The sequence below is a fragment of the Sorex fumeus genome, unplaced genomic scaffold (assembly GCF_029834395.1).
Source record: "Sorex fumeus unplaced genomic scaffold, SorFum_2.1 ptg000009l, whole genome shotgun sequence".
NCBI classification, from domain to species: domain Eukaryota; kingdom Metazoa; phylum Chordata; class Mammalia; order Eulipotyphla; family Soricidae; genus Sorex; species Sorex fumeus.
The window spans coordinates 12659748-12679321 of NW_026606066.1; the positions used below are offsets into that span (position 1 = coordinate 12659748).

Genomic DNA, 19574 nt, shown 5'->3' on the forward strand with positions numbered 1-19574 from the left:
ATTTCCTTATGGGTAAATTAGAAGGGTTCAATTAATCTCTAAAAGTTCCTTCCAAAACTAAGGCCGCAACTTTTCTATAGAGTAGTAAATATCCTAGGTCTAAGAGGTTCCATGGTCTAATAGTTCCAGGAAACAACAATATATATAAGTATGGCCAATGTCTTTACTGCATGACTTATCAAAGAGTTTTTTTAAGCTGATTTATACAGTTACTCTCTAAAACAATACTATGTGTTGCAAAATGTTTCCCAAGTATCTTTGTACACTAGATATTTTAATTCCTGGAACATTTTCAGCATTTAACAGAACCCAAGTAGCTGAGTGAATACAATTTGAGAATGCAGTTTATACAATAAACATGAATTTAAAATCAGACAATGAATGAAGGAAAATGCTCACATAATAGTTTAGAGCATCCACTTTAGAAACCATAGTATCATCTCTATAGTGTTCACATGTCATAAAGCAATTTATCTTACATTAACTCATCTGCCCCCTTTAACTCCAGGAAGTCAAGAATAAATGTAATGTATATTGCCAAATTAACAATGAGAAATGTTTCCTAACTAGATCTTTTTCAGTATAAACTGCTTTCTGCTAATTAATAGAATGCATATAATCTATGATTATTATATTGTCAGCATTTTCTGACTCATCTTCCAAGATCCTTCTGTACAACTAACTTGTTAAGTGACAACCCACTCCCAAAGAGAAAAGCAGAGAGTACATGCCAAGTAAAGTACCATGTGCTATCACCTATAGGACTCCATTTGACCATCTCAATAACATTAATATCATATCAAGTTTTAACCTGAGAGAAAGATCCAGAAAAAAGTGTATTTGAAGTACAGACAATAAATTATAAAGTTGAGATCTCTCCCCATGCCACATCCTTTGTTTTCTTTAAAGGAAACTTACAAGCTGGTTCTTACAGGAGTAATGGAAAAACCCTAGAGACTTCATAAAAATTATGGCTACATACTCATTCACACCAGGATTTGGAGCGAATCACTTAAAACCTGACTCAACTTTGAAATTCGGCTAAAAGTCAACATTGCACCAACATCTCATAGTGGATGTAAAAAAAAAAAGACACAACGGATCTGAAAACAAATATTCCTTACCCAAAGAGAATGTTCCATGAATATAGTAGCCTCCTACCTTCAGAAAGTTAAAAGGTTTTGTGAGAAAAAAAAGTTACAACTGAAGTTCAGGTACTACCACGCTAAAAAGATGAGTGAAGAATGAGAAGTTCTCAGAAAAGGGAGTCTTAATAAAGTTGAGTGGCCCTAATGAGAAAGATATCCCATGTGAACTTGGAAATCCCTCCCATCTGTGCTTAGGTGAAGAGGCTTGATTTTGGGTGCTAGTACTTCTACAGAATTTAGTTAAAAAATTAATGTGTTCATAGTAAGTAATAGAGTAAGTGATGAAACAGGGCTCTATGCCCATTGCTACCTTTTAATCCTCTAAAAACAACTTGAGTTGTTTTAAAGTCATTTGACAGTATATTTTCAAAATTCAGTTGGTGGTGCTGGGGTGGGGGTTGGGGAGGAGTTAAGTTTGGCTTGCGGTTCAGGTCTGAAAACATTTAATATTTTGTTTTGGTTTGTGGTTCATGGTTGAAGTCTGAAGTATGATTTGATTTACAAATACTGTAACAGCTATAGGGAGATATAAATTACACAAGAAACCCAAATTAATAAGTTATATCCACCTGCAAACACCAACTACATGCCTGCTAGGCATGTGTTATCTCATTTAAACTTCTCAACAACTGTATGGGGTGAAATCCCGAAGTGATCCACTTCAATATCCTGAGTTGAGCATGGACTTTTCTCTGATCTCTCATGATACTTTTAGGCAGGTTTTCTTTTATCCAAACCTTCAGGCCCCTTCCCTACTCTGTAAATTCATTTTTTTTCTTGTGGTATAATTTTCTAACAGTGCTGGTACACCTTTTTGCCATACCAGGGACAAACCCTATATAAACTCAGCTCCCAGTTTCCTTCCTGCTCATTCTCCCAGTTTTTGCTGCAGAAGGATCAGCATAAGTTTGCTGAATTCCCCTGGCTTCTCACTATGGCTTACTCATCCTTCCACTATCTCTTTGAATGCACACCAAATTCCCAAAAGCAGGTACTTCTAACCCTTTGTCAGACTGATTAAGTCCCAAGCCTCCCCACTTTCATCCTAAACTTTAAAAGGTTGAGTTTCACTGGTCAGACTACTACTCCAGACATTTCTCGCAAAACCAATCTCCTCCTTCCTGTACCATTCATGGGAATTTCCCATCCCTTTCATGTGAGACTAACCCTGCCTCAAGCTTTCTTAAAGACCTAATCACAAAGATTCCCTCACTCTACCTAAACCAAGTTAGATCAGTAAAATAATCTCGCCTCAAACCAGAGGACTTTTTACTTCAGACACTGAATTTTCTAGACACACCCACTTCAGCCATTCAGTGCTTAAACACTTTGGAATGTGCTCTCTACCACACTCCCTCATCCCTGTCTACCCAACACACACACACACACACACACACACACACACACACACACACACACACACACCCTGGATTGAAACTTCAATTTCAAAAATTTTGAACCCCAAAATTTTCCTAAACCTTTTACTTAGGCTTTGTCTTCAACCTCTTTAACATTTAACAGAGATGACCATCTCTCTAGAAACTAGTTTTCCTTGGCTTCTGTGACATTCTCTGATTTAAATTTGCCGTTTCTTTCAGTTTGCCATTTCTTTCCCCTCTTTCACCAAAGCCCCATTCTCATCCTTCCAGTACAGGACCTGTGCTCCTCTAAGTCTGTCAGGAGTATACTGTCTGGAAGTATTTTCAGTGATTCCCCGCAGGACCACCTAATTAATGTGAGGAAGTTCTGGCCCAGATCAGTTCTATAATTTGGCCTCTCAAATTTCTGCTTCAGAATGGAGGCAGAGGTGCAAATGTGATTTGAGTGGGCTGATTAAAATGGCCAAATCAAGTGTATCATCTCTTCTTAGCAACTCTTTAGTTGGGGTAGAATGAACAATGTAACTCCACCTCCACCCCCATCATCATCATCATCATCATCATCATCATCATCATCATCATCATCATCCTATGTGCCTCTCTTCCATGCTTCTGTAGCAGTGGGAGATTCTATTTATTCAGTTTTGAGGTAACACTGAAAAGTGTTCAGGGGACCAGGCAGTACTAGAGACTGGCTCCATATATTCTACATGCAAAACCTGTGCTCAGCCCACTGAAGTGGGAGCTCACTTCACTTGCTGTATTATAGATGTCATAAACAACTGTATAATTATAAATGGCATATATTATCAAGAAAGAGTTGTTTGGTCTCAGCCATCCATCCTTTATAATAGGATGCAGCTCAAATATAAAGTCCATGCACTGGTATGACTCAGCCTCTCCATTGACTTTAAGGCAATCACAGAGCAGTGTTAATTGTTTTTCTGGAAAACCCAACTGTGTTCTTAGAATGGTTCACACTGGGGGTACCAGGAGCTGTCCTTCTTTAAGAGAGAGATAGGGACACAGAAATGGTTTTGCATCCCTGGGTATGAACATTGAGTACGGGTAGGCTTTAACCAACACATCTTCTCTTATTTTAATATATAAAACTGAAAATTCCTATAAGAAAATGGTTGTGTTCTTCCTCATTACTGAGGCAAGAGCAAATAAAGGCTGCAGTACTTTTCATTTTTAGTGCTATTTAAGACTAGGAATCTAGAAACTTCTTGAATACCAAACAAGACCTTCCTTTTCCCAAGCAGTCTATGGCAGTTCAATCATGTCAATTCTTTCTATACTGTATCTTTTGGGGGGATTTAGGGATGGGGGGCCACATTCTGAGGTACTCAGAGATCACTCCTGGTAGGCTCAGGGGATCATATGGGATGCCGGAGATCAGACCTGTGCAAGGCAAGTGCCATACCCGCTGTACTAGATCTCTCTGATCCCTATACTATATTCTGAATCCATTTCATCTAATGCATTCACAACATCACTACTCCATGTGATAGCTTTATTACAACTGTGGCCAAACCTAAACTCATGCTTTGTCTAAATCATTATGGCAAACAAGCTTGATCCCACCCTCTTTGGCCCTCCAGATTCTACTCTGCAGTTTAGCTAACCTGAGTTTTTCACTCTTTCCCTAAAATAGCTCATGATCTCTACTTTCAGATATTTTTTTCCTATATGTTCCTTCCATCTGAAATGTCAGTTTCTATGATGCAACTAACAATCCTGTCTCTTGGGTTAAAAATTTTTTGACATCTCTTATGTTCTCCTTCCCTCTTTGACAGTCATAAAACCTTTTAAGGGACATAGATCCCTTATGAAAATTGATAAAAGCTATGAACCCACTTCCCAGGGGCGAAAAAGCTAATATATGCAACAATTTTAGAAGCTTTATGTGCTCCCACACCTATAAAATGTGGCTGTTGCCCTATTAATAATTTAGTGACTTATTTTGGGATCCTAACCGTCTCACAACTGTTTTTAATAGCAAGCTAACTGGTCTTCCTGACCAGCTTTCTACCGTAAGGAGAAATCCCAGAATATTACCAGTTTACTTTCTGAACAGAATGATGCCTCTTTCAAAAACCACTTAATGCCTGCTATACAGGTAATAATTGTTTAGCTCTACTTTTCAGACAAAGTTAAGAGAACTAAGCCCTTCCCTTAGAATAGTTATTCTGGTGTATTTAGTCTACAAAACTGATAAGAGAATCAGAAAAAAAATAGAAACAACATCATTTATAGAATATTTGATTTGAATAGGTGCAGTTGAGTTGGTAACTGAATGATTTTCCAGAACAATAAATGTTTTAAAAAATAAATTGAAGTAATATTGCATTATAACTTTAAACTCAGAAGGGTAATTTTTTAGATGGTATTCTAAAGTGGACACACAAAGATCTGGTCTGAGAAAACAGCTGAAAGAGAATCTATGTAATAGGAATGCTACAAAGAAAAAAATGAGAAAAGAATCAAAGATAACTGCACTCCACTCACAGAGCACCCAAACAATAAGACCTTAACAAACAGCTTAAGGTGGTACACCTCAATGAAAAGAGTAGGAGGAACCTCAGAGGTTCTCCCTCTAGCAGAGCTCAGCCCCCACCTCTTCCTTCCTCCCTTCAGGGTTCTCTCCTTTCACTTTCAAATCTTGCTGCCATGGGTGGCACACACCTAATACTCCCCTGATGTGCTGAAAATACCCCCAGGGTTACACAGTAACAACAGCTTTGTTATCTGTGTGTCCTCTTTCTTACTGAAATATTCCCTGTTTGTTCCATTATAAATTAAAGTAGCCTGTGAAGAAGCCACACCCCCACTCCACTACCCTTTCAAAAAGCCACCACTAAAAAGGAAGTACGCAATGAAGACAATCATAAGCATTCATAACACAATAAAGTCAAAGGATTCTGACATAAGAAGTCAGCCTCTGCCTTTCACATTTAATACAGAAATTAAATGTCGGGAACGTTTATCCAGAAAACAGCTGGGTTTTAATGCAGCTACAAATCAAAAGGGAAAAAAAAGGACAATGGTGGTAATTTCTTCAATATGCAGAACAGCTATTTTCCTGAAAAGGATCTTGTTTATGAAATTGACTCTATATTAGCTAATTTCCCCCTCATTGACTCCTAAGAGAAAATGGTGTCCTGTAAATGCTTTCTAACAAGTATGGAGGCACATGTATAAAACTGGAAAATATTAAGTTCATAGATATTTAAAAAATCAGAAATAGGTGATATTTAAAAAATGATAAAGAAGTTTTCAGTCAAAGAACAGAAATTTTAAGTAGGAAAAGCCCACATCTGTAAATTCAGACACAGAATCAAGTACACTTAGACAATGCCTACTAAAGTCTCAATATCACAAAATTATTGGATTTAAAACATAATAGTTAGACATTAAAAACTAAATAACTTCCTAGATATTTTCACCAAACAATTTTAAGATCATTTGGAGAGCAAGGGGAACTGGAAGCTTAAAAAAAAAAAAAATCAAAGAATTATGAAAAGTTATTCATGATTTTAGCAGCCAACCTGATTATATGTTGACATATTTTCTACCAGTCTTTTTGTTTTTCAAATGCATCTGAGATCCTACTATACACACAATTAACAAATATAATTTTGCCTAGTTTACCTATTTTGAAATTCCATATATAAAATAGAACAAAAACAGACTCTCTTTATTAGGATACTATGCTGTGTAACACCAAGTTCTATTGTTGCTCCCATTAATAAGTACTAAATGATAGTGGCTATATTGATGCATTATTTCAATAAACAAATTATAGTTTGCCTTATTTAATTTTGTCACTTTATTCTAACTCCAGGAAGAGCTTTCTTCTATCTTCATGGCATGACTACCTTATTTTAAAATTTAACAAGCTTTTAGAAAGTGTTAAGCAAAGTATTCTCTACAGATACAAGTTTAAAAACAAACACCCACCTAACACCTGCAAATGTCCAAGGAACAACAACAAAAAAAGTTTATTGTTATGAGTAATGCAAAGATGGCATCTTTTTTTTAAAGATGGCATCTTTGAAAACCAAATATACAAACAAGAGAATGGAAAGAATCCTGGAATATCATTAAGATACTAACAAATATAGTTCCTGGCAGATTTAAAGGCAGCCTATATCACTAATAATAATAAATGCTCTCCTTTTCCTTCTCCAAATATGTTGTATAAAATAAACTAAATTGTTGAAGGAATTTCTTTCTCTAAATAAGGGGGAAATACCAGGAACAAAAAACCTAATATAGGAACAATTATTTTCAAATACTGTGGGATCTACTTTTCAACTTCTTTTTTGTTCTTTTTCTAATTTGTTGTTGTATGCGGTTGATCATCTCATTTTCTGGCTCAAGGTCCTTTCTCTTTTGGAGGCTGCCCCCACTTTCTAAACATAGTCCATTCTTTAAGACTGTATCAAGGTCGCCAAGATCACACAGAGCCTCTTGGGACCACCCGCTGGTCCTTGCTCTGTGGAGACATTAATAATAATAATGTCTTAGCAGGATTAACAACAACAGCCCTGTGGAATGGGCACTATTAGCTTTACTTGACAGAAACTACAGCTTAGAGAGGCTAAGTGAAAAAGGGATGCCAGTGGTAAAGCCAGAATTTAAACCAAGGCCTTTCCATTAGATTGAGTGTAGTGAAACTGTAAAATCTGCTATAGTATTCCAGAGCTCAAACAGTCTAAAAGGCAATGCTTAAGGTGGATCAAGAAGGAATAATGTGCTTTATAATTAATACTTTTAGAATAACTTGTTTTCAAAGGAGATGGTTGTTTGATTTAGCAAATAAAAATACGCAGCTCTATGAAATCTTTTGGGACATTACCTGAAAAATTATTGTTTATCTGAAACTCACATTTAACCTGACATCACATATGTCATCTGACAAGCCTCGTGTAAAGGCCTTTATGAAACAACCCCCTAAAACACTAATAAATTACAGAGTCACAATCCCCCAGCTGAAATCTGGGAGCTGTGTGTGCCACATGTGTTTGGGAGGCCAAGGAAAGGGAAGTGGGGCAGTTCCACAGCTGTTCTTCACTGGGCTTCCTTCTCTTTCTCCTTGCAGCAGACACAGTCCTTGACTTCACAGACCTAGCTTTCATCAGCTTGGCCATTTAATCTCATTGCTTTAAAAATTTCTGACCCTTCTCTACTTTATTTGGAGGGTGTGAAAATCAAATATAATTGAGATTTGGAGGGAACTGCACACACACACACACACACACACACACACACACACACACGCACGCACGTATTTGCAGAGCCCTTTGGAAAAAATTACAGAAACTTTGAATCAGAGTCTCCCATCACCACCAAGAAAGGGCACAAGAATGAAAGTATTAATGAATAGAAATTGCACTGACAGCAATCTACAGGAAAAATAACAGATTGAAGAGGGGAGTTAGAATCTGCAGTGAGGAGGGTAGAGCAATAGTATAGTTAAATGCTAGCCTGGCAATGCAGTCAACCTGGATTGACTCCCTGACAGCAAGAGTCACCTGGAGCACAGAGTCAGAAATAGCCCAGTAAGTACTTCTGGGTATGGTCAGGAACAAAACAAAAACCAAAATCCAGCTTGAGGTTGGGCTGAGAGTATAGCTCCAAGGACTGAGCCAAGCACATGCTTTGCATACTGGAGACCTGTGTTCAATCAGGTACCACATGGCTCCTTATGTACTAAGATGTGGGTAGCACTAAGCTCCTCAGAGTATGTCCCCCTCCCCGTCAGCTAAATTAAAACAAAGTGAACTATGAATGGGAAATGCATGAACAGATAGGGTGCCTAACAGAAAGAGTAGGTGGTTACTAATGAAGAACTCCATACTTTTCAAATAGCTCTGGAAAATATTTAACACATAGGTCCTTGACTCATAAATATTATTGAAATCACAAACATGTCAAGATGGCCTAATATAAAACAGGACGAGATTTTACTGATGCATACCAATTTTCGTTTCTTCTACTTGCTCCTAAATCTCTGATTCCAATGGCCTGAGTATGTTTACTGTCTTAAAAAAAATAACAAAGCAGGATTTGCTCAGACAATGTTTATTTAAATATTTCTATGTACAACTTCAAAGTTCAACTTAACCCAATCTACTAAACATAAATTGCTGTGAAGAGAAACTGCATGAAGAGGATTAATCAACAGCTTTGTATGTCATCTTCTAACAAGGCCAAACACTGAATCACAGTCAAATTCTTCACGTGCAGCTACACCCAGTTAATCTTCAAGAAAGCAGCAAACTATGTAAATCTAGTTAAACTGGGAAGATAAGTACTTTACTCATCAAAAGTTAGCAATATTTGACAAATGCAGCTATTAGTAAGCAAGATCACTTAGTAAAAAACACACAATGGGAACCTGTTGGGGGTGGGAGTAGGGGTGGGGGAAGTAAAAGAAAAAAAAATGTGCATTTGCTCTCCTAACCCCCAAACCCATTAAAAACTAATAGGATATATTACTTAGCAAAAATAGACCCGCTCCATGGCACAATTTTTATTTAAAAAGAATCGGCGAGATGGAGAAAGTAGTTCCAAAAGGGAAAAAAACACGAAAAGAGAAGCAGCTAAAAGAATTAAAAGGCAAACCGAAACACTGATTTTCAAAACTAAAAAAGCAGAAGGCACTCTTTCTTTTGAAACATGCTAAATTACTTTTTAACTACAAAAGTCCTGATTAATGGCTTCCAATTGAGTTGTGGGGACATTTCCTATTATCAAACTGGATTTCTGGAGGAATAGCAAATATCAGAAAGTCACATGCAACACTAATACGTCAAATTTATTTCTCCACTGAAATGGAATCAATAATCATCATGAAGACACTGCCTTCTAAATTATCACTCCACTCAAGCATCCCATTTTAAACTGAGTAGAGCAGGTATATTTCTAAGGTGCTTATAGGCTAGTGATGCAAGAAAATCCTGTTTATCCTAGATGATGCCAGAGATCAGTAGTCCTTGATCACTAACTGAGACTCAGGGGGACAAGCCCCACCCACCTTGACTTTAAATGAAACTTTTACAAACATAAAATATGGAAGTTTCAACAAAGTACAACTTTTCAATAAAGCAATATTTTAATGTCAATTCTGCTTCCAAGCAGCCTGAATCATATTATCCATTAACCATATCCTTCACTCCCACTCGTAAGAAAGTAGGAAGGCTCCCTAAATTGGCCTGTCTGAACCTGGAAAGCTGCTGGACAGTGATGCAAATGAATCTGTATGTGTTTCCACTAAAATGTGGATCTAATAGGCAGCTTTAGTGTGGTAGTTGAATACTGGCTCTGTATTTTAAGTTGTTGAGACCAGATCTCGATTTGCTTTCTTTAAAAAGTTTTTGTTGTAATTGACGTATCATCCATTTAAAGACTGTACTCACTTCAGATGTAAATTATAAATAAACATGTGATTATATGACATTATACAATTAAGCTGACCACCAAAGTTCTAATTCCATCCTTCCCTTTACAATTTATACTTTTTATCTAGCCCTGCCTTAAGTCAGTTTCCTTAGTGTAAAATGAAAGTGGTAGTACTATAACTAAGTGCTCCCTAGAGGACCAATAACAGCAACCAGCAGGCAGTGAGGTGCTCATTGATAGATACTATCATTATGCATATGTAATAAAAGTATGATTCTGACTCATTTATTTTCAAAGATGGCTTTAAAGTATTCTTTACATTCAATTTCTTTTTCTCAAGGCAAATTATCTGAAATCAGCTCTAACAGCTGATCATGCATGTCTATATTTAAATCAAATTGCACGATACCTCTAAAATTTCCCTAGTCTTTCATCAAAATGAACAAACCAATCAGAATTGAAAGGTACAAGCTTAACATCACCAAATCTTATAAAAAGCGTTAATTAGACTTCCTGTTTAGACTAAGCCTGGATGAGATCACAAAGTCACTCATGGTAACCAGGTCCCCTCACTGGAAGTGTGCTTTGCCAGTGAATGGCTAAATACTAACAAAAGAAACCTTTGACTCAAATACCACTGGTACCCGGGGTCTTGTGCCTGTATAATGCCTACACATTCATTTCTTTCTTTGCCTATAGAAAAAGAAAGTCTGTTTGTTTTTCTGATTCAGTCAGTCCTTTTAGTCTTTGAATCTAAGGAGATCCCAGTGAAAAGAAGAGCATCTTATCAGCATGCTCCAGACCAGCAGGCTGGCCCCCTCCACACACAAAACCTCCAGCCCCACACAGCTAAAGGCCTCACCCTCCAAGCCTTTGCCCCATTTCAGATATAACTCCCCCTGCAGGGTTTTGACAACAGATGATTGAATACACAAGGCCCTTATATTTGCCATCTCTTCAGGTAGCAAAGCAGAGGTGGGAGGAAAGGGTCAAAGTAAGAATATTTATTGTAAACATGCTTGTTTTGAAGTTGGTGTGAAGACACAGCATCTGAGGGCACTGATTTTCAATGAGGCCACATGAAGTGAGTTGGGAGGTGCTTGCTTCTGGCTATTTGGGCATATACTTGAGCCAAGTCACACATGCATACTGTAATTGCGGGAGGTAAAAGTTCCAGGGACTTGGCTAGCCAGGGCATGGAGACCGGGTTTGTTGAATGCTTTATCTGGGTAAAGTTGACAAGGCAATGAACCTAAGACCAAGAAACCATACTTTGTGACCCCCATCAACTGTTGGACAAAATTAACCTTACTTTCCAATAACAATAATGCTAGGGAATAGCATCCCAAAGGTGTTTGAACACAAAAACAACTAAACATAATAATTCTGCATGCTCCTTGGTTAGGCAGCCAGCATCACTATCCTGTCAAGATCTTAATACGGCTGCGGTCTGCATGCAAGGCTGCAGTTTCCTTGTATCATTATCGGAATAATAACTTAATTGATTTGTCTCCATAGCTAAAGAGGCAGACAAGGGATTTATGATGGGAAAAAAAGATCTGCAATCATGTTTGTGTTTTCTTAACAAGCATCTTGTCACTGACCTCTAAATCAGTTTAACCTTTTCTAAACAAACCTGCACATTTTTTACATAATTTAAAGCTAGGTCTTGTTATTTCTGCTGCCGAAAGGCTCTGAGCAATTTATCACAACATGGCTTCAGTAACCACCTTTTAAAAACAAAGATGAAAAACAAAACAAAAGGTTGCAACTATCAGCTCCGGGCTCCACTCCTTTTCCCGGCAGGGGACTGTGTGATCTAACCACTAAAGTGCCTTCGGAGTTCAATCTGTTAAAAAATGTATGAAACGGTATTAAAATAGGATAAAGCAAGTGTATGACTCAGTATCCAAGTATCTCTGCAAATAAGATGTCACAGGATTTCCCTGTGCTTGTGAAAACTGAAAACCCTGAGTAAAGTGACAGTATAAGTTCCTGTTTCTTTTTTGTTTTTACACACGCACACACACACACACACACACACGCACACGGAGGGACGCGCGCGCACACACACAGGAACACGCGCGCGCGCGCACACACAACACACACACACACACACACACACGACAGTCTTCCGGGTTTCCTACCAATGGTTCTTTGAGGTTGCAAGTGAACATTGTTGCAAACGAATGTTGCGACGTATTAGCGCACTCTTCCACACACAAAGGTTTCGGGGGAAGTGGGGGGCCAAACTTGTTGCAGAACTGGGCGAAGCCCCGGGCCCCGCGCGCTCCGCCGGTCGACGCCCCTCCGCCCCTGCCCCTTCTCCGCGGCCCCTCCAACCCCACCCCGGCCCGCCCCAAGGGGGTTAGGGCATCTCCCCAGCTAAGGTCACCGGCCCGAGCCGCTCTCGCCCGACGCCTCCTTCGGAAACAAGGTCACCGCCCCGCCCGGTGCCTCGGAGGAGCGCGGTGTCCGGCCGGGCGCCGCCGCCCTTTGTAAAAGCCCGGGCGCCGGACGCCAGCCCCCCGCGCGGCATCCCGACGGCCGCTCACCTGCTTGCGATAGGGCGTCCGGCAATTGCTGCTGCCCCCGGGGTTGCCGCTGCCGCTGGGGAAGATCATCGCGGCGGGCGCGGGCGCCGCGAGGGGGAGGGCGCAGGGAGGGGGCCGGCCGGGGCCGCGGCCGCTCTGGGAACTCCCTCTCGCCGCGCGGCGGCGGCCGGCGGGGGCTGCAGCTCCGGGCTCACTTCTCCGCCCTCCACCTCCGGACTCGTCTAAAAGTGCGCGGCGGCGGCGGCGGGCGAGACTCGTACTGCGCGGGCGGCCGCCACCCGGCGGGCCATGGACCGGAGTTCGCGCGCGGGGCTGGCGGCAGCGGTGGAGCAGCGCCGCCGCGTCCCCACCTACCGCGGCCTCAACCACCGCCCCGAGAGTGCGCCGGCCGGGGGCGGGGAGGCGGCCGTGCACCGCCTCGCGCCGCGCCCAGGCCCACCCGCGCCTTCCCGCCCGCCCGCTGGGCGCCACGCCCGACACCCCTCCGGCCGGCAGGTCCCCGCGCGGTGCCTCTCGGAGTCGGGCCGGGGGGCCCGGGGAGCGGCCGGCGCCCCCGCTCCGGTGCAATGGTTGGGTCTGGCTCCCCGCATGCCGCACATTCTTTGGAGTGGCCACCCCCCTCCTCTTTTCTCCCCCCCCCCCCTTCCTGGACTACTCGCCTAAGCCCCGGCAGTGGCTCAGCACCCCTGCCCGAAGCCCCTTTTAAGGGCATCGCTTCGGGAACACTCTGACACCTGGGGAAGCAGCGAGCTGACCTCCGCATCGTTTTTCTTGCATCCTACCAAACTCCCCCCCTCCTTCCGTCCCCTCCCCCCCCGACACACACTGGCACACACACCCGACTTTCCCAGAAAAGGTGCGAGCAATCGACGAGCAAAGCACCCCGCCCCCCACCAACCCTCTGCAGAACCCCGTTCTTCGATATTCAGAGGCTAAAATTTTAGCAAAGAAAAAGCACGCAACTCCCTACCTCCTCGACGCAAATTCGCGCACGCTAAAGTTCCGTACTTTATCCCGCTGCCCAAGTTTGCCAGCTTTCCTTCAGGATGACAATGTCAGACGGCAAAAATCATTTAAAGACATCGGAAGGGTAAACCTTGGAAATTGGGAAAGTGTAGTGCTCCGATAAGAGGCGACACCGAATTGTTGCATTCACGGAGCAGAGAAATAGGGGACAAAGGAAGGAGGTGATTTCCTTTGTTTCCCAGCTAAAATTCTCTAGGGCGGCTCCGGCTGCCCCTTTTCAGGGTCACCTCTGAGTTGGCATCTCAAGCTCAGAACCTGGATAATGCAGAGGATCCGCACAGTGAGTGGTACAGGCGGAGCCCGTGCGCGGCTGGGGTGGGCCACTGAGGCAGGGCTGGCCCATCTTTTTTCAGGCTGGCCAGTTCAACTGTGAGAACTGCAGGGTCACCTCACCGCCGTGAATATTGCAGATTCCTTTCAGGGCCTCTGGAGTCAACACCTTCTTCGAAAGGGCCATCTGCCATGATAATGAAAATTCCTAACTTGTTTAAGAAGTGAAGATACTCTGCTTCAGGCTACCATCAGGAAAAAGGTGTCCCTGTGGAAATCCGGTATTCTAGCCAGGCTGTGGTCATTCAAGGATTTTTCTACCGACAAGAAACTAAAAATTATCCATTCGAGATAACCTGCTGGTGACTTACTGAGACCCACCCACCTCAATACTCCAAGGAACTCCTAAGATTCTCAGCCAAAGTGATGAGAAAAGAACTAAGTTGAACTAAGTTACACCCAATAAAAGGCAGTGATACACAGTACCCCTCAAACTTCTAATTCCTTTTGTTAAAAAATGAAGCAGCAGGAAAGGAACTTATGCTGAGCACAGTACTTGGCACACAATGGCAAGTAAGAACTTGTTACATAAAATTCACATATTTGCCGAATTTCAAGATGATTTTATTAACAGTGTAACATTCAGTATCTGTTAGCAGATTGCTATAAAGATTTCTTGCTGCTACTTCCTACTGTTTACAGAAGTTGTTCTTTGTCATCTTCTCTTACTAGGGCTCTTTCCTATAATTTAGCAACCATAAGTATAAAATATAAGTTTGGGGGTGAAACTGCCCAGGTGCCTTTTCCTCTTCATAAGAACTCAATGCCTAAGACCTCAGACATGTCATCTATAGAAAATATTCCATATACAACCTCGGTTGTCATGACTGTTCGTAGGAAACCACAACCTAAACCACAAAAGAACAGCATAGATTCATTTTACTATGGCTCTGCTCTAAGGTCAGGATACTTTTGATGGTGTGTTCTTCAAGAAAACTAAGACTTTATTAAATATCCTGCAGTAGGTTTATGGGGAAAACTTCTAAAATGATAAAATTTAAATTCTATACTAAATGATAAAACTAAAATATACTAAGAATGCTAATGATTATTTAAAGGACTATTTTGAAGACAATATTTGTAAAATCAAAGAAATGTGGTATGTTTCACCATAGTTAATGACAAAAAAGAAAATAATGCAAAGTATATATATATCATAGTCAAGGTTCAAAAGTTCCCTTAAGCATTAGACTCTTAAATAAGCATTATATGGGAAAAAAAAAAAGATAGTTTTTTTTTAAGACTGTACAATATAGCACAGTCATTTAGGTACAAATCATTCTAACATAATACAAATAACAAAAATATAAAACAATATTGCATATATAATCAATGATAGATACTCAAAAGTGTTTAGTTTTTAGTGTTAGTGTTTAGTGAGATTCTTTTGGGAAATTTTATTGACCTTTGAAACAAATATGTGTTAAGACAGAGAAAATAAGGAAACATTCCAGAGAAATGGCAAGTGATCATGATAGAATAGGGCTGTAGTTTCTATGCTAGAGGCATTTATCCTCTTTAATGGGAAACTGAGACACTGCCACCAGGGCTGTGCTACAACTCTTGTCTCCCCCAGCTCAGCTGGTGGGTAAAGCTGTGGGAATCTGACCCAAGGGCAGCCAATCGGTGACCTCTGACATGGTGGAGATCAGAAAAATATGAACACAACCAATTCAGATTCCCTGGGGAATTTGATTCAGAAAATTCCAAGAGAGATCTAGTTAGGAGAGGGGCAGAAACTACAAGAGTGCCAGGGGGGTAGAACTGAGGCCACATTAAGTCAAACCATAGGCAAGCCAAGGTTATGAGGAAGCAGAAACTATGAGTAAACAGGAAGCTGACTGGCAGCATTTAGGGTAAAGCAGATCACAGGAGCCAGTGAGCCTTAGTGCTAAGATGATGGAGCAAGCAGCATTCCCTAGGGTTACTTTGGCATTTAGGATTTACAACAGAATCTCCATCCCCTGCCCTGAACAGTACATAGAGTAAGAGAATATGAACTTTGCATTCCAAGGAACAGAATTAAAACAGTCAAGCATATCTGGCTTCGTACTTCAGCTTTTCAGTTACTTATCAACATGACTTTGGGCAAGTTATAAATTTCTGAGTCCCAGATCCTCAGCAGGATGGTCTTCATACAGTATCCCAACTAGTACCAAACTCAATAAATGACAGCTTTTATGATTACTTTATCAAGTTTTATGGAGGTAGTGTGTAAATTTAAATGAGTAATCGTGGCAAATAACTGATGCTTAATAAGTCTGACTGACTATCAAAGAATATCCTGATGTTGTTCAGAACTGACTAGCTACACAGAGTAAATTTAAGTAAGAAAGTTTTTTCCGTAACTATTTGCCGAACGACTGAGTTCATATGCTTTGATGAACGTGAACTTGCTATGTGCATGACACACAGAACTCTAAGTAGTTAAAAACTCTAGCAAAGATCTGTTTCAGTAGCTTAGGTGCACTAAAGTTTTTCTCCCACAGAATGGTTTTCTCCTTTGAAGCAGTTTTGTGTTGGACCAATGCCATCTGAGTGTAGAGTGGGAAGCCCAGGAAAAATATCAGAGACCACACTCTTTAAGGTCAGAAAATCTATAAAATAGGGGAACAATTAAGCCATCAGTTCATGCAGAAATCTGCTATCTTGCAGAGGAGACCTGTAACTTTCAAGTGCTTGTACTGACTGGAGTTGGAAGATCAGAATTTAACAGACATCTGTCCCACAGTAGCCATTTGTTTTTTGTTTGTTTGTTTTGTTTTGTTTGGGGGTAACACCCAGCTGTGCTCAGGGCTTACTCCTGGCTCTGCCTGCACGTAGGGATCAATCTCAGTGGGTTCTGGGGACCATATGGAGTGCCAGGGATTGAAGCCGGGTTGGCCCTGTGCAAAGCAATCACCTTACCCTCTCTCTGGTAATCTCCACAGAAGCCATGTAAAATAAAGACCTTAATTTTAAAATTGTTCATATCTCATTTCAATTTCACAACAATCCCAAATGACTGGAAGGACAATTTACAGGCCATATTTACAAAGAAGATGATAAAATATTAGCTAAGATAGACCAATCCACAGAGCTAATAAGAAGCAAATAAATGTTAAAATGACCTAGTGAAGGTTAAAAGACATTGTCCTATCTTTTTCAACTCTAAAATGCTGCATCTCCAAAAAGTCTTATAAATAATGCTACAGCTACTAGATGAATACTTGTAGCCGCCACAGTATGCTAGTTGCTATACAATAATAATGCAAAGCATTAAGTTTTAAGTGCTAGCCAAGTGGTCCAGACAATTATGTGCTTTGAAGGAGGAAGAGATCAATACAGGTTAGAATGTGGGCATGGGAAGCTTAGCTGTATAAATGTTCTGTTCAAGGAATATTCAGGAAAAAAAATAAAAGCCTTGTGCAGATGACCAGAAAAAGAGACTCCAAAATAGAGGCCTTGAATATGTAGACTTGGGATTAATGTCACTGAAATTATCACTAAAGAATGAGCTCTCCAAATTCAGTGGGCAGACAATTAAGTGTCAAAAGTGCCCCTTTCTTCTCTCCTTCCAACCCATATATGCCGAGTAGAGCAGAAAAGAAGATCCTTTGAATAAAACTACATCAAGGAAAGTGTACCTTTGTACGATCATACAAGTATGGTAATTAAACTTTGAAAGAGAAAACATTGGAGCAGAGAAGTTACCCAATAAGAATATACTGAGATAAGACTATAGCACTCCTATAAATATGTGCTCTGGCGCTATAAAAAATTAGAGCCAGAGCACGTTTACCCACTATCCACCTAATACACCTTTTTTTTGTTTGCTTACTAGGGTAAAGGAAAAAGGAAAAATTAATTAAAAAAGAAAAATTCATTCAACATTAGTTCAAATTACAATCTTTAATAATAAAACAGAACCAGACAGTATTCGTTGGTGTAAGCAGTTTACATTAAAAAGTTGTTTATATCTGAGTGTGTTTTAGAGTTCACAGTCATTATTTCCCATAAAAAAAAAAGAGAAAAATTCAGAAGGAAAATATGGGTCAGCAAATTCTTTAAATTTCTATTCTTTTCTTCTACAAAATAGTTGATAAAGTACTCCACTTCTAAAGTAGCAGCAATATTTTCTATTATTTACTACTTCATTTTTTTAAAAGTCTGTGATTCTTATTCTAGACTTAAAGTTTCCCCGGACACATATAAAATTGCATGTATATAAAAATGAAACCACTGTAATAAAATAAAGCTATAGCTCTATAGCCAAAACCCTAGAAGGCATATGGAACATAAACAAACCATATTCTTATGAGTCTTCCCAGAAGTAATATTCTGTTTTATTAACTTTTTCTTAAATCTGTTCTGGTAAAGAGAACAAAAGAAGTGGGTTTGCCTACTGTTGCTTCTCTGCATGGACTAATTAATAAAAGCTTTTATCTACTTTTATAGTAGTTGAGTAGTTGCTCAACTACTATATTCCAGACACTTTCTCGTAATGTGATTTTCCTCTCTCTCTCTCTCTCCCTCTCTCTCTCTCTTTCTGTCTCTCTAGCTATGAATCAACTCCCAGCCATCAGAGATAAACCTAAGCTTCACTAACTAGTAGCTATCTTACCTTGTGCAAATTACTTTTAAAAAAGCATATGGAATTACATTGAATTTTGTTTCAGTTAATTATGAAGGCAGACTTCCCAATCTTAGAATATACAGTCAATAGTGCATATATATCTATCCTGGCCCAAACTAGTTCCTCTCTTTAAATGGATGGTCACTAAGATATTATAAATCCTTCCCTGCAACAAGTTTTTATTTTCTGGGAGTGTTGTTGGGATAGGGTTGGGAGAACTGAAGAACAACCACTATCTTTTAGAAGTTGAGATGGTGATCATATAAAAGGTATTTGAATGCCAAGCTATAATAAGAAATATATTTTCCTTCAAAAAGTAATAGCAAACATTAGAGACTAGTTTCATTATGTGATTCATAGATGCTGATGAGACAACCAAAATCCTGATCACCATTCACAACATCTATATGACTGAATATTCTCTGAACCAGAAACATAATTTATACAAAATATTTTGGGTCTAATGTTTTTATAAATTAGTTACTGCCCTGGTCTCTCAAAATAAATTGAAACCCACTAAAATTCCCAGCATACAGATATTCTATAAGTTAAATTTCTCTTCCTAAGATTTTCTATTAAAATGAGTATGACAGTGCTCGTCACTATTCATCAGCTGAACTATGTGATGGGTTCGTGTTCATTTTAGAGGACAAAATTAAGTGGGAGAGAGAGAAGAGGCTTAAATTTTAAGAATTTTATTTTTGCTTAATTTACACTACACTGAATTTTTATCTATAATTTAAATTCCATACTAAAGTCATCAAAGAAGGGCCAAAGAGCTAGTACAAAGATAACGTGCTTGCCTGCTTGTAACCAGCCTTGGTTCCATCTTTAGCACTGTGTGTGTTATCCCAAGCACCACCAGCAATAAGCCCAGAGCACTGTTGGTGTGTCCCAAAAACAAAAAGAGAGAGAGAAAGAGAAACAAAAAAGAAATAAATGTAAAAAGGAAGGAAAGAAGGAAGGAAGGAAGGAAGGAAGGAAGGAAGGAAGGAAGGAAGAAAAGATTAATGAGGGAGAATTGGGTGGGGGTCAGGGAAATAGCTTAAATGATAGAGCACATTACTACAATGCTCAAGGTCTTAAGTTTCATCCCTGGTACCAACCTGAG

The 19574-nt window shown here is 39.9% G+C and overlaps 1 protein-coding gene across 8 annotated transcripts in view; it reads right to left on the bottom strand.

Annotated features, from left to right (window-relative positions):
• The window catches only part of RBMS1 (RNA binding motif single stranded interacting protein 1), a 241227-nt gene that overhangs the window by 134292 nt on the left and 87361 nt on the right, over positions 1-19574 (bottom strand). For 2 of the 8 annotated variants that reach the window (XM_056110258.1, XM_056110255.1), the window contains exon 1: positions 12493-12917. The exons of 5 other annotated variants lie outside the window; for them this stretch is intronic. In XM_056110258.1, the coding sequence (XP_055966233.1) occupies positions 12493-12561 (69 nt within the window). In that variant the 5' untranslated portion in view covers positions 12562-12917. Of the gene's footprint in view, positions 1-12492; positions 12918-19574 lie in introns of those variants that run through there. One more of the 8 variants, XM_056110259.1, reaches the window with a different exon arrangement.